At 36.1% G+C, this 20,411-nt stretch overlaps 1 protein-coding gene and 1 long non-coding RNA gene across 2 annotated transcripts in view; one reads left to right on the top strand and one right to left on the bottom strand.

Moving 5' to 3' along the window:
• LOC126881793 (zinc finger protein 300-like) overlaps window positions 1-20,411 on the top strand; it is a 62,832-nt gene that overhangs the window by 3,430 nt on the left and 38,991 nt on the right. Inside the window, exons 2-4 of the mRNA XM_050646359.1 lie at window positions 8,540-9,068; window positions 18,479-18,719; window positions 18,786-18,983. Coding sequence (XP_050502316.1) covers window positions 8,552-9,068; window positions 18,479-18,719; window positions 18,786-18,983 — 956 coding nt within the window. The 5' untranslated portion in view covers window positions 8,540-8,551. The remainder of the gene's footprint in view (window positions 1-8,539; window positions 9,069-18,478; window positions 18,720-18,785; window positions 18,984-20,411) is intronic.
• On the bottom strand, window positions 12,946-13,494 carry LOC126881797 (uncharacterized). The gene is made up of 2 exons (XR_007697001.1): window positions 13,321-13,494; window positions 12,946-13,223 (listed from the first exon to the last, which is right to left on the bottom strand). It is a non-coding gene; the product is annotated as an uncharacterized LOC126881797 (long non-coding RNA).

Genomic DNA, 20,411 nt, shown 5'->3' with positions numbered 1-20,411 from the left:
TGCCTAGTCGAACGACTGGGGACAAATAGAGATATTTTGGAGAGAAGTTCGGGGCAGTTACACAGCCCGTTGATAATTTTAAATAAAATAATTAAGTCTCTTTGTTTTCTGCGTACCTCAAGAGGAGGTAAGTTCAGTATGCGCTCTAATACAGAATAGTCATAGTATACATGCAACTTACTGGCAGTATATCTCAGAAAATTGTGTTGGACAGCCTCAATCTTCAGTTTATGAGTAAAGTAATAGGGGGACCAAATTGTGGAACAGTAATCGAAATGAGATCTAACCAGGGAGAAATAAAGAGATTTAATAGCTGAGATGTTTGTAAAGTCTCTAGTGGTTCTTTTTATAAAGCCAAGCATCTTCATAGACTTCTGTATTGTACTGTAAATGTGTGATTTATAGCTAAGGGCGGAGTCAAGGATCACACCTAGATCCCTAGTTTCAGAGGCAGAATGTAAGGTCAGATTATTTATACTATATTCGAAGATGATTGGATGATGAGTTCGGTGGAAACGAAGAATATGGCATTTGGATGCATTCAAACACATACCATTTTGCATACACCAGTTAGATAGGCGATCAATATCACCTTGTAGACTAAGTGAATCAGCCTCAGATGTGATTATTTTAAAACATTTTAAATCATCAGCGAATAACAAAGTTTCACTTACTTGGAAACAGGGTATTAGATCATTGATAAATATATTAAACAACAGAGGTCCCAAGTGTGATCCCTGTGGTACACCTGAGTTAACAGAGATGGTATGAGAATAGTGATGATTAACACTGACAATTTGCGATCTTTGCGTAAGATAGCTCTTGAGCCACTTCAATATAAGGCCATCAACTCCGTATAAATAAAGTTTATGAATCAAGAGCTCATGATTAACTTTGTCGAAAGCTTTGGAAAAGTCAGTATACACAGAGTCAACTTGTAAAACCCTCTCAAGAGCATCTGTCAAAAAATCAACATATGTTATGAGACCCAATTCTGCTGATTTTTTGGATGTAAATCCAAATTGTTGGGCCCCTATAATTGGCGAGAAGTCATAACTTAAATAATCGGAAATAATGCTCTCAAAAACTTTAGGAATAGCACTAAGAATACAAATGGGACGATAGTTACCTATATCCGATTTTCGACCTGATTTATATATTGGAGTGACATAAGAGTTTTTCCAGTAGTCTGGAAATTCCCCTGTTGATAAAGACTTATTAAATATATAAAAAAGTGGGCGCGATAGAATGAAGCTGAATGTTTTAAGGAAAGTGGGGGGAATTCCATCAGGACCAGGACCTTTGTTGGTATTGAGTTCAGACAGTTTTTCGTAGATTTTTGAAATTTCAATGTGATAATTAGACACATTAACCAAAGGTGAAATCTGGGTTACATGCGGATGTAAGGATTGGTTAGTATAGACGGAAGAGAATTGGTTAGCAAAAAGATTAGCAATATCAGTTCCATTGAAGGCAGTACGATCTCCAAGAGTCATTGTATTAGGTATAGCGTTATTTTCCCTTTTACTACTTACAAATTTCCAAAAGGATTTAACGTTATTAACAATAGAATGTTCGGTACGTTGAATGTAATCAGCATAACACTGTCTTGATAAAAATTTACATCTAGTTCTTAAGTTACTAAATGCTGCATAACTTTCTGGACACCTTGTGCTCTTATATATCTTGTGCACTGATTTCTTCTCGTGAAGCAACTTCTTCAGCTCAGAGGAGTACCAGCATGGATATTTCTTATCACAGATTTTTTTTAGCGGAACAAAACAATCAATGATGGAATAAAAAATGTCGTAAAATACAGAAACCATGTCAGAGAGTACTTTTCCTTGAAGTGCACCATCCCAATTAATTGCTTGAAGGGATGAACGAATTGCTGCATAGTCAGCATGAACAAAGTCATAATAATACTCTTCACCAGATAAATGATCATTTGTGATTTTGAGTGGCAAACTGCATTCAAGCGGAGGATGATGTGTGTCCACTGGAATTAAAGTGTCGATAGCCTTCAATACATCAATACCCAATGGAGATAAAATGAGATCAAGCGTAACTCCTCTATCGTTGGTTATTTCGTTGGTCTGGAAGAGATTGAAAAAAGCACAGATATTGGATATAGTTTCAATAGAATCAGCTTCAGATTGTGTAGCTGTAGGCTGAGGAGAAGCAACGGAACAATAATCATCGACATCCCAAACTGCAGATGGAAGATTAAAATCACCCAATAGAAAAAGGTTTGCTCTATCATATTGCTCGCTTATAGTGATAAGCTGTTCAAAGTACGATTGGTATAAAGTAGCTATAGATTTAGGTGGAAAATATACTGTACCGATTATAGATTTGTTATTAAAGAGAACAAACAACTGTTCAATCGAAGGATCAGACTGAATTTGATAAGAAGGAATTGAGTTCTTAATGGCAATCAACACTCCCCCACCTCTACTGAAGACACTGGAGTCCTTAGAGCGGTCAGTTCTGTAGATGTTGTAGTTGAGAAGTCCAAGTTCAGCATCCGTAATTTCAGGTGTGAGCCAGGTTTCAGTTAAGATAATGATATCATAGGAACAGTTGCTGACATTCAAGCTGAGGTCAGACAGTTTAGTTCTTAGTCCTCTAACATTTTGGTAATAAAGTATAGGGCTGCCCGGTTTTTTTTTTACAGATTTTCGGTGTATTGTTGAAGTATTTAATAGTTAAATTTTGCTCACCAGCCTGTTGACGCACTCTAAGTTCGTTTTTCACTGAATCGAGTTGCTTTTTCTGACAGGGAGTTTGATCAGATAGGAAAAATATTTTATTTGCCTGGCCTAATTTAACTTTGTTTCTTAAGATTTGATGCACTTCGCGAGCCGAGGAAAGAACGACTTTAATTGGTCTATGACCGTTTTTAATCTTCTTCCCAAAACGAAAGATATGTTTACTGTTGACACTTATCGCACCTTCACTCGCTCCAGATAAAAGTGTTTTTATTTGATTAATATCCTCAGTTGAAGTTGATGGTTCTGGGAGATTGAAGATAAGTAAATTATTTGACCTTTTTTGGCGTTCGTGTAGCTCATTTATGATGTCATCGGTTATTGGAAAGTTACTCTTGTTATATTTTAGCATCTGGATTTCAGCTTTGAGTAAGGTGACTTCGCACTTCAGGTTTTCAACTTCTCTTAGAATTTTGGGCACACTTTTGAATGACAGTCGGCAATCAGAACAAAAGTAGAACAACGTTCTCTTCTGGATTACAACAGCTCGAAGTTCAGAAGCACTTAAGCCAGTACATCCTTCGGTCGGATGAAGAATAATATGACAGCTGTCACAAGCCACTGATTTATCACTGATATCTTCATTGCACTTTGAACACTTATTTGCAGCCATAATGCCAATTTCACTGGGCTAATATAATGTGAGTATATCAGTTCTAATATTCCTGGACTAATAAACCTATCACCTCAATTAAGTTCTTATCAGTTGGCACTTTTTTTGGCTTAATTAGTAGCTTTTTATAAGGAGTATACACAATAGATGAAATAATATTATCAAATATTGATTGGACTTGCAAACAAAAACAAGAAAATTAATCTCTTCAATGACCGTAGATACATTTGAAGAACAATACACAAAAAGAACGAAAAAAAAAGCATTGATCTCGAGCAGAGATCAAAAAACACTGTTTGACTTGACTAATGACTTTGTTGACTGCTAGTATTGTAGATTGGTAGTAAATTTCTTGATGTATAGTAGTGAACGCATATTCTTAGCTGATATGCGAATACCTTTCGTAACCCAAGGTTTCCAATGTTTTGGCTTAATAGGAATTAAAGGAAATGCCTTATTGAAGATGTGGAGAAGCTTATCTAGAAAAACACTGAAATTATAGTCCACGTCTATAGAAGGAAATTGCCACTCAGAAGTTAAGCATAAATTTTGGAATTTACGAAAATTCTGGGCGGCAAAAATCCTACCCAAATGTCGGGTTTTTGAGGAGGGTTTGCTGAAGATGTTAAACTTCGTATACACTGCTTCATGATCAGATAGTCCCTCATTAATAACTGTAGAGCAGACATCAATGGGTGAGAAATCTGAGACAATATAATCGATTATGGTAGATGTAGTTTTTGTAATCCTTGTAGGAGAATCAACGTGCATTGAGAGACCATACGATTCAAATATGTTTGCCAGGGACACTTGGGTAGCACTAGCAGCAGCATAATTAATGTTAAAATCACCGCATAGAATTTTTCTGCTTTTATGAGGCAGGTCATCTAACAAATTTAGCAGGTTCTGAAAAAATAGTTCCACAGTAGAATCAGGTGATCTATAAATGCAAATAATGTAAAGATTAAGATTTTTATTATAAACTAAGGAAAACTCAAACAAGGATTCATTTAACAAAAAGTCATATTTTGATACCAGAGAAAAATCATTATTTCTAGAGAGAATCAGGGTGCCTCCATGAGCCGAACTTGGACGATCATACCTGGCAATTGTGGTATATTTTTCTACAAAAAAAGGCTCGTTAACTTCAAGCCAGTGCTCTGTAACCGCAACTATCGGAGGAAATCCTAATTCCTCCAGAAACAAAAATAATTCATCAGTTTTATTTCTTATAGAACGAATATTAATCAGAACCATGCCAAAGTTGTCATCACTAAAATAATTTGAGGTTTCTAGTCCCTCAGAACACGTCGTGTTGTTTAAAAACTTCGCTTTGGAGAGCCAGTGGAATAATAACTTCGGTGACATTCCCTTGACTTTTGTAGGTGTATAATTCTTTCCGAAGTGAGATAGGACCTATAAGCGGCAAGATCAGCTTCCACTTCAGCTGGACCAATTCCATAGGCATGGTTAAATTCTAGAAGAACTTTTCGTAGTTCTTCAGTCTTAGTAGGTAGTCCTTCGGAAGCCAAAAAGAGTTTCACGGTGGTGTTGGTATATCCGTCGTAAAATACAGAAGCAGGCTGATCCTGAAGAAAAGCAAGATGTAGTTTAATTGCCTTTAAGATGTCCGGTTCCCTTAATCTTGCAAGAAGATATCGACTGTTCGAGTTATTAGTTAGTCTAACTCTTGGTGGTGTTAAAGGATCCAAATTTATGGATGGTTCCAAAGTATCTTTCTTAACAAAATTGATATGGGAACGGAAAGGCTCTTGAGATTTGCAAATTGTGATGGCCTGCTTGTCTGTAAATATATTGGTGTCTTCAACTTCATTTTTGTTGTTGCTTGGAATGGTAATTGGGTTTTCCAAGCTAACCTGGCTTCTGATGTACTTCTGATTCATATTTTCTTCAGATGAAGTCTTTGGTTCAGAGTGTGGTGATTCTATAGACCATTTAATGTTGCCACTAGGTGGCCAAATTTCCTTATTAAATAATAAGTCGATAGATGGTTTGGATTTTATGCCTATTTTGAATGAGGAACCAGTTGCTGTGTTGGCGTCTTTAGGGAGAGCGTAACATCTAATATAATCCTTGATACCTAGCCTCTCTTTAATATAGTGTACTATTTGTATAGGGGTGTATGCTGCGGTTAAGTTACTGATAACAACAAAATGACACTTATCTTCTGAAACTTTCGACTTTCTTTCTGGACAGGTTTGGAAATGTTGAGGGTCTTCAGTTTGGGTGCTTGAAGTGACATACACTATCTTTTTTTTAGATACCTCTTTTTCAGTTTGTAAGCAGGTAGTTTGCTGGAAAGATTACTTATCTGATTCGATATTTCGCTGATTTTTTCAGATAGCCTTTGTAATCCCAATTTTATCTCGGATGAATTTGAGTCTTCAACTTGAACCTTAATAGTATCATCGGAACAGCCGAAAAAAACTGACGATATATTGAAGATATCTTGTTGCATTTGCCGTACCGATTTTAAAAGATGTTCAGGATTCATCAGGCTATTTAATTTATGGATCTCGTCAATTTTTTTGTAAGGTAATCCAATTTGCCATCTTTTTTTGTTAATAAATCGTATGTCTATGAAAACGGGCAAATTATCAGTCAATTTTTTAGTTAGTTGAATTAAGGCATTAAAGTTCTCATGAGGTATCTGATTTTTTGATAGATTTGTTATTTTTTCATTTAAATATCTGAGGCTAGGTGAATCACATAGTTTACAGAAAAATCTTAAATTTGAATTTTTTCTCAAAGTACATTCAAATGAGGGGGTTATAACCCCCAAATCCCCCCTGGTTACGCCTATGCCAATAATGAATCCGGCCGACAATTTATAATGAAGATTTATTGCACATTTATTGAATACCTATTTATACATTATTAAAATTTATTTCTTAGAGTTAACAAACTTTGATATTTTTTGTCGAGTTGTCTTTGATAGTTACTCAAACTAATCTTTCTGTTCATTTCTCTTAATCTTATATATATATATATGTATATATATATATATATATATATATATATATATATATATATATATATATATATATGTATATACGTATCCTATTGAGGCATAGAAGTACCTCAAATGGTATCGTGATATTCAAAAATTGAGCCAAAGATTTTCTGTGCCAGCTCTTGAAAGATTTTAGTTTTTTTTGACACAGAGCTTCCATGGATTGTACCTACAAAACAGTGATTCCATTTTTAGTGCAGCTTCCCACAATTCTTCGTTTGGGTACATAAGAGAACCTCTTGAGACTGTCTTTAGCCAATCTGGTTCCATATGTGTCTCATAGGTTTTTGTAGGGTTTGCTAAACTATATTTATGCTTGAATTTGTATGCCACAAAACCAGCAACATACTTCAAAGAGTCCCGATGAATTTTTTCTTTCACCTCATAATTTTCTGCGACTTTCAAAATGTCATCGTCAGTTATATGATCCTCCTCCAAGTAGTGAGCTTCTATAAATTTATTTTGAAGTATTTTGTCCTCTTCAGACTGAGATTTTTTCGAACCTTCAGTTTTTTCTATCAAATTAGACAGCATTTTTTGTGTCAAGCAAATATCTTCTGATGCCGAAATATCGCTTGGCAATTGAGGACTTTCTATTGAGCTGTTACTTACGCAAGATTCAGTAGTTTCAATAGTATTGCGACATTCTGTAAAAATCGCCGCCGAATTTTTTCCTAAAATATACCACCTTTCTATTCTAAAATCTATTGGCGAAGGATGATCGTTTGCACCACCCATTCCTCTAATATAAGAAAATAGTTCTCTAGCACGTCCTGATTCAGCTTCGATGTAAAAATATAGTCAACGTTGTATTTTGCTTGTAGGTAAGGAAGTAACTCTTTCAGAGATCTATTAGTAAGCAATATCCCTTTTTGAAATGGAATAAGTCCTTTATGTTGTCATCTTGGCGCCGACTTGCAACCACCCGTTGCTTTACAAACTCTTCATTTTGAGGAAATCGAAAGTATTTTATGTCTGATCCTTTCGTCATCCGATTATAATTCTTACAATTAGCTACGGCACAACCCGGCATGTCTTTGTTAATATGTACATAAAAACTGAACAAAACAGACTTAAATAATAGAAAAATATCGAAACGAGAGGCTTTGTAAAAACAATTCATCTACCGTACGATATACAAATAGATCAACCGGGACACGGGTGGTTCCTACATCTGGAACCTGTGTTGTTGCTTCGTAGGTGACATCATGCGCGTCGGGGTACACATTTTGATTTATTAACGAGCATACCGGTCTCTGTCTACCGTGTTACAGAGTAAGAATGTATGGGGTACGTTCAGTATGTTCAATCGATGATTTAAATGAAAAGAGATATAGTAAATAGAAGATAATAAAAGAGGGTAATAAAAGAGAATAATCAAAGAGAATAATAAAAGAGGGCGCCAACGAGTTTTTAACGAAGAAAACTGGTAAAACAAATAGAAGAAAATAATCACTAATGAAATATTAAAGAAAATAAAGTAAAATAATTATTTAAAAATAAAATATCAAAGATGTGACGTTTGTAACGTTACACACTCCTCTCACCCATCAGAAAAATTTTGAACACAAGTGAGAAATTTTTCTCAAAGGAAACAAAAATGTTACAACTTCTTGTCTTGATCTTCAATCTTCAAATTTTCAAGAATTTGGCGAACCCTACTTTGGGTCCGTAATCCAGCACCAGCGACAGTGGTAGAGCTACAAACTGCATAATATGAAGAGTGGGAAGCGATTCTTCAGAAATCGTCACAAACTTAATAAGGTCCGTGAGATGTCGCATGGAAAGAGGAGGAAATACTCCACTGTATTAATTTTTATTTTTTATGTTAATTTACTTTTATATTCATTGCATAGTGACTTTCATTCATAACATGTTTTATTATATGCAATATTAAGTTATATTCGTTCTTTAGTTACTAACTTTGTATATATTGGCGTTATTGCAATAAAAATTACTCCTGTTCACAACATTTTACTTCTAATTTTATAATAGATAAACAGTTACCAAACAGCGTAGTCAAAAAATATAACTTATTTTATTTTTAAGCCGAGCTTTTTACTCGCAAGTGTATATAACTATACTTTAAGGTTTGAACTAAAAATTTGTTTTTTTTTTTAGAGTTTTCGGACAATGAGACATCTTGAAAAGCACCTCAACATGGACTCACACGACTTCCAAGAAAACTCAGAGGGAACAAATAACTTGGATGAACTTCCAGATATCAAATTAGAAGAGATGAAAATAGAGTTCCCCAAGTTTATACTAGACGACAATCTCATGAAAACTGACTTTTTAAGTGACGAAGATAGTTCAAGCGAAGCTCATCTAACGTTCGATCTTCATCATGACAGCGACAGCTCAGAAGAGTTAGACTCTTTGACCAAATGTGTGAGGAAGAATCGGAGGAAGGCAGCTGCTCCCCAGAGGGCCGTCCAGATTGAAACTAGTCAGTCGGGGTCTATGGAAAACAGTTCTGAATCGTCGCAAGATAATACTGATACATTGACATTTACTAACATTCAGAACTTGAGTTTAAAACTGAAGGTTGATTCTTTGCTGGATTTTGGGGAGGCAGACGAATTGTGCGAAGATCTATTGCAGAATATTAATGAGGATGATATTTTTAAAGATCTGCAGGATGAGGCAGGTATGTATTGTAATTTTGTTCTTCATAACCACATACATTGTAACGAATATGTGGGATACATATTTTGATAAAAATGCAATCTTTATCAATTTTAACTAAATTTCATCACCCATTATTTTAATAATATAACTTAATAAGTATTAGCCATTTTATATAAATCTTAGTACTGGTGTATTTACACGTTTACCGTCATCATATTTACAATTTCCTGAAACCTCTATCGGCTGCTGCGCGAAATAATTCTTTCACTGTGAAACCACACCATTGTCTAATATCACGTTGCCATGAAAGTTTCTTTAGACCAATCCATCTATTTCTCTCCACTTTTCCTCGTATTATAAGGCGAAGTAGATGATATTTAGGTCCTCTAATTTTCTGGCAGAGTTGTTCTGTTTTTCTGTTCTTTATGATCTTTAAGAACAGACGTTCTGAATTCATCATTTGAGGAACATCTTCATTGGAAGTGTGCGAAAGCCCCGATATCATTAGGATCCGTCGATAGCACCATTATTCGAATGTTTTTAATTTGTTTAGCATTGTAGTTTTTAACGTCCATGTCTCACAATCATGCAATAGGTAGACCACACAGAACATTTCAGGACCTTCATGCAGTATGCATCGACAGGTTTGTGTGACATAAAACTGGTTTCTAGGTCAAAAAAGCCTTACGTGTGATTTCGATCCTGGATTATCTCTTCACCAGATACACGTTTTATCTCCTCCCCATTAAGATAAAGCAGACCTTGATCTATATTAGTCTTTCCAACTGCCATCCACTTTGTCTTTGAAAAGCTGATTTTAAGGCTTCTCCGATAACTTCTTATTCTTCTTCACTCTCAAAAGTATCCATCTAGTTCTCTTAATTTTTTGTCTCACTCTTTATTTTTCGTTTAGTTATTTTTTCTTAGAAATAACTGTTCTGGGTCTTCCAACACCGGAGGAATTAGACAAGGCGACAGTTTAAGCCCCTTCTTGTTTAACCTACTAACTCATGGGCAAAATTATAAGCAAAGTAACATCTCTTAATCTCGGAGATAGAATGGGCAACAAAAGAATTGTTATGATGTGTTACGCAGATGATGCAGAAATTATTGCCGAATCAGAAGATGATTTTCAGAGACAGCTCTTTCAGTTCTTTCAAATAAGCCGCCAACTAAATATGAACATTTCTACAAACAAAACTAAATGTATGACAATAGCAAAAGATCCGCTCAGATGTAAGTTAGTGGTTTAGAACAACCCCATAGAACAGGTGATGCAATTTAGATATCTGGGCTTAGATATATCAAGCACCCACGACCCAGTAAAGGACCTGAGGAGTCAGATCAACAAAGCACCTGCATTGTCAGGATGTCTGCGGGAGATAGTCTGGTCAAATCCGTATATGCGCACAGATAGTAAAATTAGAATCTACAAGACTTACATACGATCGATCATGACATATATGGTATAGAAGTGCGCGAAGACACCAACAAAACGAAACAGATGCTAAGAGTTGCTAAAATGAAAACCGTAAGAACATTAGTGGGGAAAACAAGAAGAGACAGAGTGAGAAATACAGACATTAGAGAGCAATGCAACAGTCAAGATATTGTAAGATGTGAAAGGCAGCGAAAAAGGATGTGGTACAACCATGTAAGACGAATGGATGAGAATAGACTCCCAAAAATTGCCCTAGAAAACAACCCGCCCTGTGAAAGTGTACCTGAAAGCGCCAGGGTTAACAGAATCCTCAAAAGAGATAACATTAACAAACCCAAGTCAATGAAATTGCCCAATGGGAAGTATACGGACACAGAGAAGGAGGCTGTAGAGCATCTTTTAAGTGTTCACTTTCCAGGGTCGACGCAATTGACTGCTAATAACAATCATCAAGCAAACAATAGCCCAACCAAAAGGGACTGGCTGACCTCTGACGAGATCTTTGGTTCTCACAAGGTCAGATGGGCTATTGAAACTTTTGAACCTTATAAAACTGCGGGACCGGATGGTATATTTCCTAAGCTTCTCCAGGAGGGTCTGGAAATAATCATGGGTCCCCTGATCACAATATTTAGAGCTAGCTATGCTCTGGGATACATTCCCAAAGCTTGGAGAAGGGCAAGGGTGGCGTTTATTCCCAAACCAGGAAAAACAGATTACACCTTAGCAAAATCCTACAGGCCTATAAGTCTGACCTCATTCATGTTAAAAACCATGGAAAAAATCTTGAACGAACACATCAAGTTACACCTTAGCAAAATCCTACAGGCCTATAAGTCTGACCTCATTCATGTTAAAAACCATGGAAAAAATCTTGAACGAACACATCAAGAAAAACAATTTAAATGAAAATCCACTGCACCAACGGCAATGGGCGTATCAGGCAGGGAAATCAGGTGAAGCCGCCCTGCACAATCTAGTGTCGGAACTCGAAAGGAGTTTGCATCAGAAAGAAGTCGCCCTTGCTGCATTTTTAGATATAGAAGGTGCATTTGATAATACCTCAATCGAGTCTATACAAAGCGCACTGGTGAGGAAGAAAATCAACAACACAACATGCAAGTGGATTATTCAGATGCTTCAGAGCAGAATAATATCCACAGATACGCATGAAGATACCATAAATCTGAGGGCAACTAAGGGATGCCCTCAAGGCGGTGTATTGTCACCGTCATTATGGAACATAGTTGTCGATGATCTGATTCATGGGCTAAGCGCCCAAGGAATCTGGGTCCAGGGTTTCGCAGATGATATCGTGATAGTAACTAGGGGAAAATTTCCCAGCACTGTTGCGTATCAGATGCGATATGCCCTTCACTACATAGAGAACTGGTGTCTGAAAGAGAACCTCTCCGTGAACCCTTCTAAAACTAAACTGGTAGCCTTTACAAATAAGAGGAAGCTTACTGGACTGAGTGAGCTGAAATTATTTGGAGAGGTACTGGAAAGAACCAATGAGGTTAAGTATCTAGGGGTAATTCTGGATTCGAAACTCAATTGGAATACTCATATTACCAATATAACCAATAGGGCTAAGCGACTCTTCTGGAACTGCAGACGAGTTGTAGGTAAAACCTGGGGATTGAAACCAAAGGTGATATGTTGGTTGTACACATCAGTGATACGACCGACAGTTACTTATGGGTCAGTACTCTGGTGGAGAAAGACGGCTTTGCAATCTTGTGTGACCACTCTCACCACCCTACAAAGACAAGCGCTTCTAAATATAACAGGAGCCTTGAATAGTACAGGAACGGCTTCATTAGAGGCTATCACAGGTCTCCCTCCGCTGGAATTGTATATTTCGGCGGTAGCCTTTATGACCATCCTGAGGCTCAAAGCAAACAATACTTGGAGGCCAAATTATGTATTGAATAGCCACACAAACATTACTGGGACTATACTCAGGGGCGGATCCAGAGATTTCTTGAGGGGGGGGGGGGCGTAACCTTGTCAACATGGGCCCAATACCGGGGGGTTTGGGGGGTATGGAATACCCTTTTTTGAGTTTTGAAAATTGACGTTTTAAAACACATTTTTTTACTCTGTTCACACTGCGTTTACAAAAAAATAACCTTGAAATTGACAAATAAACTCAGCTATTTTCAACTCTCTACTCTAGCAGATAGAAATGATTTAGGATGATACGTGTAGTGACTGGTAGTAGACACTGTAGTCCTGTGGTACATTTAGACTGGAAACTCATCCTACTTAAATACTTTAAGAGTGGCTTATAGTCATTCCATTTGAACTATTAAAAAATGTAACAAGCAAAAAACACTTTTTTTATGTTTCATTATTTAAAAATATTTTTCAAATATCAAGATTACGTTTTTATAAGACACAAGGTATTAATATACTGTATAAAAGAAGGTTGCAAAATGATTAACTAACATTATGTTTAGTATGATTTAATTACTGACATTAGAAGTAAATTATAAAACAAAACAAAAATACTTTGGCTTAACAAAAACTACGTTGTTTTCCCTTAAATTACAAAATCCAGTTTTCTATTCTTCTTGCTGGAATACCGATCGATAATTTTATTGATGTCCACTTCTATATCCCTGTGAACATTCATGAGAGCCAGTCCGGTCAGGCGGTCTTCGGTCATTCTGGTCCTCATCCAGCTTTTCAATCGCCTCAGCGTAGAAAATGATCTCTCTGCTGTTGCTAAAATAGAAACCCTTTTTAAGAAACATTGTAGTTATGATATTGCAATGCAGTTAAAAGTACAGTATAACCATTCCAAGTAATATGGTAAACTTACCTTTCCATCAAATCCAAAAATTGTTGCTTTTTGTTGTTACATGTTTCGGTGGATGCCCATCATCGTCAGACACAGTATATAACACTCATTAAAGTTAAAATTAAAAACACAAACATTGAAAACATTTAAAAAACGGACGATTAAAATATTTATAATGTAGGCCTACAATAATGATTAACGAACCGTACCGCGGCAAGACTGGCAGACGACTCCCAGTCTTGCCGCTTGAGTCGTCTGCCAGTCTTGCCGCGGTACGGTACGTTAATCATTGTAGGCCTACATTTACATTATAAATATTTTAATCGTCCGTTTTTTAAATGTTTTCAATGTTTGTGTTTTTAATTTTAACTTTAATGAGTGTTATATACTGTGTCTGACGATGATCGGCATCCATCGAAACATGTAACAACAAAAAGCAACAATTTTTGGATTTGACGGAAAGGTAAGTTTACCATATTACTTGTCATATAAATCCAAAGGGGCAAACAGGATGAATATTGATAACCATTCCAATGTTATTTTGTCTAAAATTTAAATATTTTATGGTAATTGTTTAAATATTATTTGTGACACAATTGGTCAGCTAGTTTTATAATTGATCTATACTATTATTAAGATGAAGTGGTTTCTTCCTGTCTGTCTTTACGGCCAATCACGCTAAAACTACCTAACTATTTTTAAGAGTATAGAGACTATAAAAGGATACTTTTTACTGAAAAATAAAACTATATTGATTATAAAATATCAATTTTACCGGCCACAATTTATGGTTAGAATAAGGTATTAAATTAGTTTACCTATTAAAAGCTGATTGAAAGCAGATTGAAAATTACATTTTTATTAATGATAAAATATCAAATGTATTTATTATTATTTTAGTATTTGTATAAATAATGCTGAAATACTCAGACAGGACCCATAATACCGAAGGGCTGGGGAGGGGATAGCAGTCTCCTGCTGTCAGGTAATAGGTGACAAAAATAATATAATACCGTCACCTATTACAGCTGAGTCACGGAACGCCGTCACCTAATACCAGAAAGTAGCGGTATTTTCCATCTCTACCCGCCAGTCCGTCACCGTCAGCGTCCAGACGGCTGGTTAACTCCCGTTTACACCGCTGCATCGCTCATCACATGACTATCCGTTACCTCTTACCGCGAGAAATATACATCATTGGTGGTTTTTAAAATCATCATACTATCAAAACATTATTAAACTTGTGTTGTTAACGACTTTTCCAAATCAAATTTTTCGTTTAAACTTAAAAATATGGTATAGGCTATAACTTTCTTTAACTGAGGGGGGGGTAGGGGGCGCGCCCCCCGCGCCCCCCCTCTGGATCCGCCACTGACTATACTTGAGGAATACATCTTTATGATGAACTTAGATATGATGACACCAGAACTAATCTTCACTGAGAAGATTAACACAATTATACCATCTAGAGAACAAAAAGTCCCAAACATTAATGGAGACTTAATATGGTTCACTGATTAAAACTGCCCATGGTACTGGATCAGGAGTCTTTGGGCAAACATGTAACTATAATAAATCTTACAGCCTAGGTCAACATACAACGGTGTTCCAGGCTGAAGTTTTTGCTTTGGTGGCCTGCATTGATGAAATAATTGATGAGGACCCTAAAGCTAAGAGAATCAACATTTACACAGATAGCCAATCGGCTATTCTGGCTGTAAAGAACCCTCTCACCAAATCAAAACTGGTGAGAAACTGCAAAGATCTCCTCAATAACCTGGCAAAAGACAACAAAGTGTCTTTAATATGGGTGCCGGGTCATGAAGGGGTGCATGGGAACGAACGAGCAGATATGTTAGCGAAACAAGGCTCGAGAAAAACTTTTGAAGGCCCAGAACCTTCCTGTGGCATCACTAAAGATGCTATGAAAAACGAGGTTCAGAAATGGCTGATAAAGAATCATCAAAATAAATGGAGAACCACTCAAGGGCAAATCCAGACTAAAAAAATAATCAAGAATATTGATAAAAAACTCTCGAACAGTTTGATGAACCTCAATAAAAGAGAGATCAAAACGGTCACTGAAATGGTGACTGGACATTGTCGTTTAAGAAATCACCTATACAAACTAGGTAAGGTGAATGAACCATGGTGCAGAAAGTGCGAAATGGAAGAAGAAACTGCCATACACATACTATGCTATTGCAGTGTGCTAGGTGATGTAAGGCAGAACTTCACTGGTCAAATGAGGTTTGAACCAGAAGAGATCTTAAAACTACCAATAAGAAAACTGTTGGCCTTCGTTGAGGCCACAGGACTTATTAAAGTTTAAGGAGAAGAACAGGGTTTGGTACAAAGGTCTTATGACCAAGTGCCAGAGACTAACGAGTCTCGCCTGAGTTAAGAAGAAGAAGAACAACCCGCCCTGTTCAAGACCCCCCCCCGGTAGCCCACCTAAAAGATGGAGGGATAGTTGGCAAGGGGGCATCCATAAACTACGTCGTAAAAAATTTGGACTTTTTAATACCCCCCCCCTCCGTCGTAATTCGTCGTTTACAGACGAACCCCCCCCCATGTCGACGTCGTCATTGCAGTTCACAACCCCCTTTCAGTGATTTAAAAAAATTCAGTGTTATTTCTGTTTTTTTTAATCAACCTTGAAACTTTATTTGCGAATGTATCATAACAAGAACAATTAAGGGGGTAGGCGCAAAATCTTGGTCCAATGCTATTTAAATGCATTCTTTTTTCGAATCCTGAGAAAACTAATAAATATATTTGGAAAATATAAACGCAGAATGAAAGATTACATTATTACCGGGGGCTGAAAGTCCCTTAGAATAAACAAAGGGTCTAGGACATTTCGCCGTCACCGTTTCGCCGTCGCCATTTCGCCGTCGCCGTCGAGCAATTTCGCCGTCGAGCAATTTCGCCGTCGCAGTTTCGCCGTCGCAGTTTCGCCGTCGCCGTCGAGCAATTTCGCCGTCGCCGTCAAGCCATTTCGCCGTCGCCATTTCGTTGTTAGCATTCGTACTTATAATTTCGGGATGATAATTACTTGTATATAAGTTTTTTATTTTTGATAGAGTAAAAACAATTGAAATTTAAATCCCTTTTCACAATATTGTTTATTTCCGGGAATCTGATAATAGTCTAGCAACTTCAGCATTTTATTAACACTGAAATTTAGTATAAAAAAAGTTGGTATGGCATCACGTTCTTGCGATATTTAGTATAAAAAAAGTTGGTATGTTATCACGTTCTTGTAAACTTAACCAATGCCGGGATGGCGACGGCGAAGCGGCCGACGGCGAACTGGCGAAACGGCCGACGGCGAAATGGCGACGGCGAAACGGCGACGGCGAAACGTCCCAGTCCGTAAACAAAAGGTTTCTTTTGAATGAAATATTTGAACTTAAAAATCAGACTAAATATTCTCTTTTTTTATCCCTGTAACTTATTAAAATAAACATTATAGATGTTTTCAGAAACTTTTGGCTCTCGGTAATAATGTAATCTCTCAAATTGCGTTTAAACTTTTCAAAAATTTAAATTAGTTTTCTGAGTATTCGAAAAAAAATGAATGCATTTAAATAGCATTGGGCCAAGATTTTGCGTATAAGTCTTCTCTAAGTATAAATATGACTTACTAACTAAATAGAACACAATATTTTATTTCCATTCATTCTTTCAGAACTATTTTTTCACACACATTATGCAGCACATAAATGAACTAACAATTTAATATTGTTTGCTTCCAGACGTTGTTCTGTATATATAGAAGCGCTTGTTTAAACCCAAAAAACAATGTCTTATTGTTTGTTGTCCTGTACAAAAGTGCTACCTAATATTATTTTAAGGCTGTGACTGATAAAAACGAAATGTATGCGATAAAAGTATATATAAGAGAATTCTTTTTAATTTTAACAAAGGTGTATTTATTCGTAAACGTTTTGTTTTATTTTCAATTTCATTTCAAAGACTATATGTACGTTTTTATATGAATATCTGATACTTTAATGCTGGTAAAAGCTAGTAAAAAATTATATTTATAGAGGCAATAGCGACAAATTTAAATAGACCAATATATTAAACGACGTCTAATGTGCACTCATACCCTCTGTCGTATTTCGTCGAAATAAGCAAGCCCCCCCTCCCTCTTCTCAACGACGTAGTTTATGGATGTCCCCAATCTACCTCCCAGGAAATTAACCAGAGGCAGCTTCAGAATTAAACAGATCGAAAGATCTCACAAAAGTAAAAGAAGAAGAAGACTTTCTATATTTTCTCTTTCTTTTCATACGTGTGGTACCATCGATTTTATAAAGATTCATCAACGCTACCAACAGAATTTGATGCGCCAAATTAAAAAAAAATGTGTTATTTTTTAAGGATATAAAATGAAACTCTATGACGTAGAGGTTGCTTCGAAGATCGTTTTCGATATTAAATACGTTCTCAGCGAGCAAAACCCCCACGTATCAAGTTTTGACTAATTGTTTATCAAAATTATCGAAAACTTCAGAAGATGAGGTAAACAGTAGGTACCGTGGGCACCAGGTACTCCAGAGATCACTTCCGATGTCATATTCTTCTTCAGCGACCCCAAAAAATAGATTTTTGACCAATTTTTTTAATGAATTTGCCGAAAACTCCATAAGACGAGGTAAACAGAAGGTACCCTGGGCACCAGGTACTCCGGAGATCACTTCCGATGTCATATTCGTCTTCAGAGACCCCAAAAACCCCCAAGTGATGATTTTTTTAAATAATCTAGGGGGATGTATTACTAAGAAACAAGCTCAAACTTAGGCGACTAATTCCTGAAGACTTCGCAGGCTGCCCGGATCCAAAAACCAAAACCGTCGTAAGATGCTGACAGTAGGGGCTGGGGGGTATGAAATATCTGTGAGGAAGTTAATGAGAAAGGAACATGAACGGGACACAGAAAGAAAATTATACTTTTGATTTGGTTTTACTATAGATGAGTGTTATATTTTGGTAATGACAGATTGAATTTTTATTTTTATTTTTTTTTTCATTTTTAATAATTATTATTATTAGAAAAATCTGTCCACGAAAAATTAATCTTCAGTTAAAATGTTTACTCAATTTGAATATAACATTATAAATACTATTGATGTTATTTTAGTAATACTCATATATTAAAACTTTTTAGACGGAGAAGCAATTGATGATGAGATGATCGTGAACGTCAAAGAAGAGTGGAGAGCACATTGGGGTGTCAAATGCAATATGTGTGAACAGGTCTTCCCCTTCAAAACAGAGTTCGATAAACATTATATTAGTAATTATAATCTAATTCCTGTGTATACGTGTACGTTTTGCAACAAATCTGCTGAGAAATACTCTACGTTTCGCTCACATTGTTATAGACACATAACTGAAGGCCGCTATAAGTAAGTGCACAATTTTCATTAAAATATTCCTCTTTTAAGCCTTTGACCATTATTCTCCACTTTTAGATGCCAATATTGCCCAAAAGGATTTAGCCTACAAAGTATGTTACATGTGCACATATTAGCGAAGCATACCAAAGTCAAACCATACAATTGCGAAGAATGCGGTAAGACATTTGTTACTAAACCAGGGTTGAAGATACACCTCAAGAAACACAAGACTGAAACGAAGGAGGATTATCCTTGTGTGGAATGTGGAAAAGTGTAAGTATATACACATATGTTGTTCTGAAGCTATTTTCTTGTGGCATTTTTATGATTGACTATTTTTATGGGAAATAAGCCACAATTAAATTGAAAAAAAAATAATTTTATTAACGTTTCGACGCCCAAATCGGGTGTCGTTGTCAAAATACAAAATACTACTAAATATTTTGTATTTTGACAACGACTCCCGATTTGGGCGTCGAAACGTTAATAAACTTATTTTTTTCAATTTAATTGTGGCTTATTTCCCATAAAAATATATACACATAGTTTCAAAAGTTATGCATCACCTAAAATTATGTTCGTTTTCATAGTTGATTTTTTAATGAACAGATTAACGGATTCCGCTATTTTTTTATTATTTTAGATTTTTTTTTGGTATTTACACAGCTGTTCAAAGGTTTACTCAAATTTCTTTTTTGAACTTATACCGTGTGGAAGAAAAGAACAACTGTTTTTTATGTTAAGTATGAGACACCCTGTACAGTGGACAAGATATAAGTATGAAGTGGAACCCCGATAAGTCGGCCTCCGATAACCCGGAAGTCCGGCTAACTCGGACCGATTTTCATCAGACAAAACAAACATTTTTTCACTTTGAGTTTTTTACCAAGAAATAAACAATACTGTATATAACTGCACGTAATTTAGATGTACTGTGCATATGTATTTCATGTTTTTGCAATGATAATGGAGTTTATCTGTAAGTATACTGTATTTTATTAATTTTTACCATATTCTCCGGCTAACCCGGACCGGCCGCGGTCCCGTTTAATCCGACTTATCGAGGTTCCACTGTACATCAAAATGGTATTGTAGTCTTATGTTTTCTGAACATTTTGATTTTTGAATGTCCTGGATATCTTTAGAAACAAAGAAAAGAGACGGTTTTATTCTTTAACATGACGTGTTTTCACTGAAACAAAAGTAAATTAACATTAAAAAAACAGTTAACAAAACTTTACAAAAAGTCACATAACGTTAATAATTCTGGTCGAAACCTTAAGAGTTATTTGTCGACCAAGGGAGCGGTATGCACAACGCAACATAAGAGAGACAAGATTGTTTAATGGAGGCTCCGTGATGTTTTGGGGTAGAATTTTCTGGAGAGTAAGCACGAATTTGGTGTCTACGTGGAGGCTCTTTAAACCGCAAGAGGTAGATTGCACAGATTTTCTTTCTTTGAACACTTTGTTCCTTTCGCACTATATATAGGAAATCATTTTTAAGACATGGTCTTATCAGGGAGGCCAGTTGTTGTTGTTGTCAGTAAAAACACATATTAAAGAGTAAAACTTTCTAGTTTCTTTGTTATTGAATATATCAGAGAATCTAAAAAAATAAAATGTTCACACTATGAGACTACAATATGTAATTTCGATAATGTATACCCACATTTACACCATTTGCTCCCTACAGGTTGTC

Source organism: Diabrotica virgifera, chromosome 1 (assembly GCF_917563875.1).
Source record: "Diabrotica virgifera virgifera chromosome 1, PGI_DIABVI_V3a".
Lineage (NCBI taxonomy): Eukaryota > Metazoa > Arthropoda > Insecta > Coleoptera > Chrysomelidae > Diabrotica > Diabrotica virgifera.
Note: the sequence above shows the minus strand (reverse complement) of the source record. Positions and strands in the feature narration are given on the sequence as shown.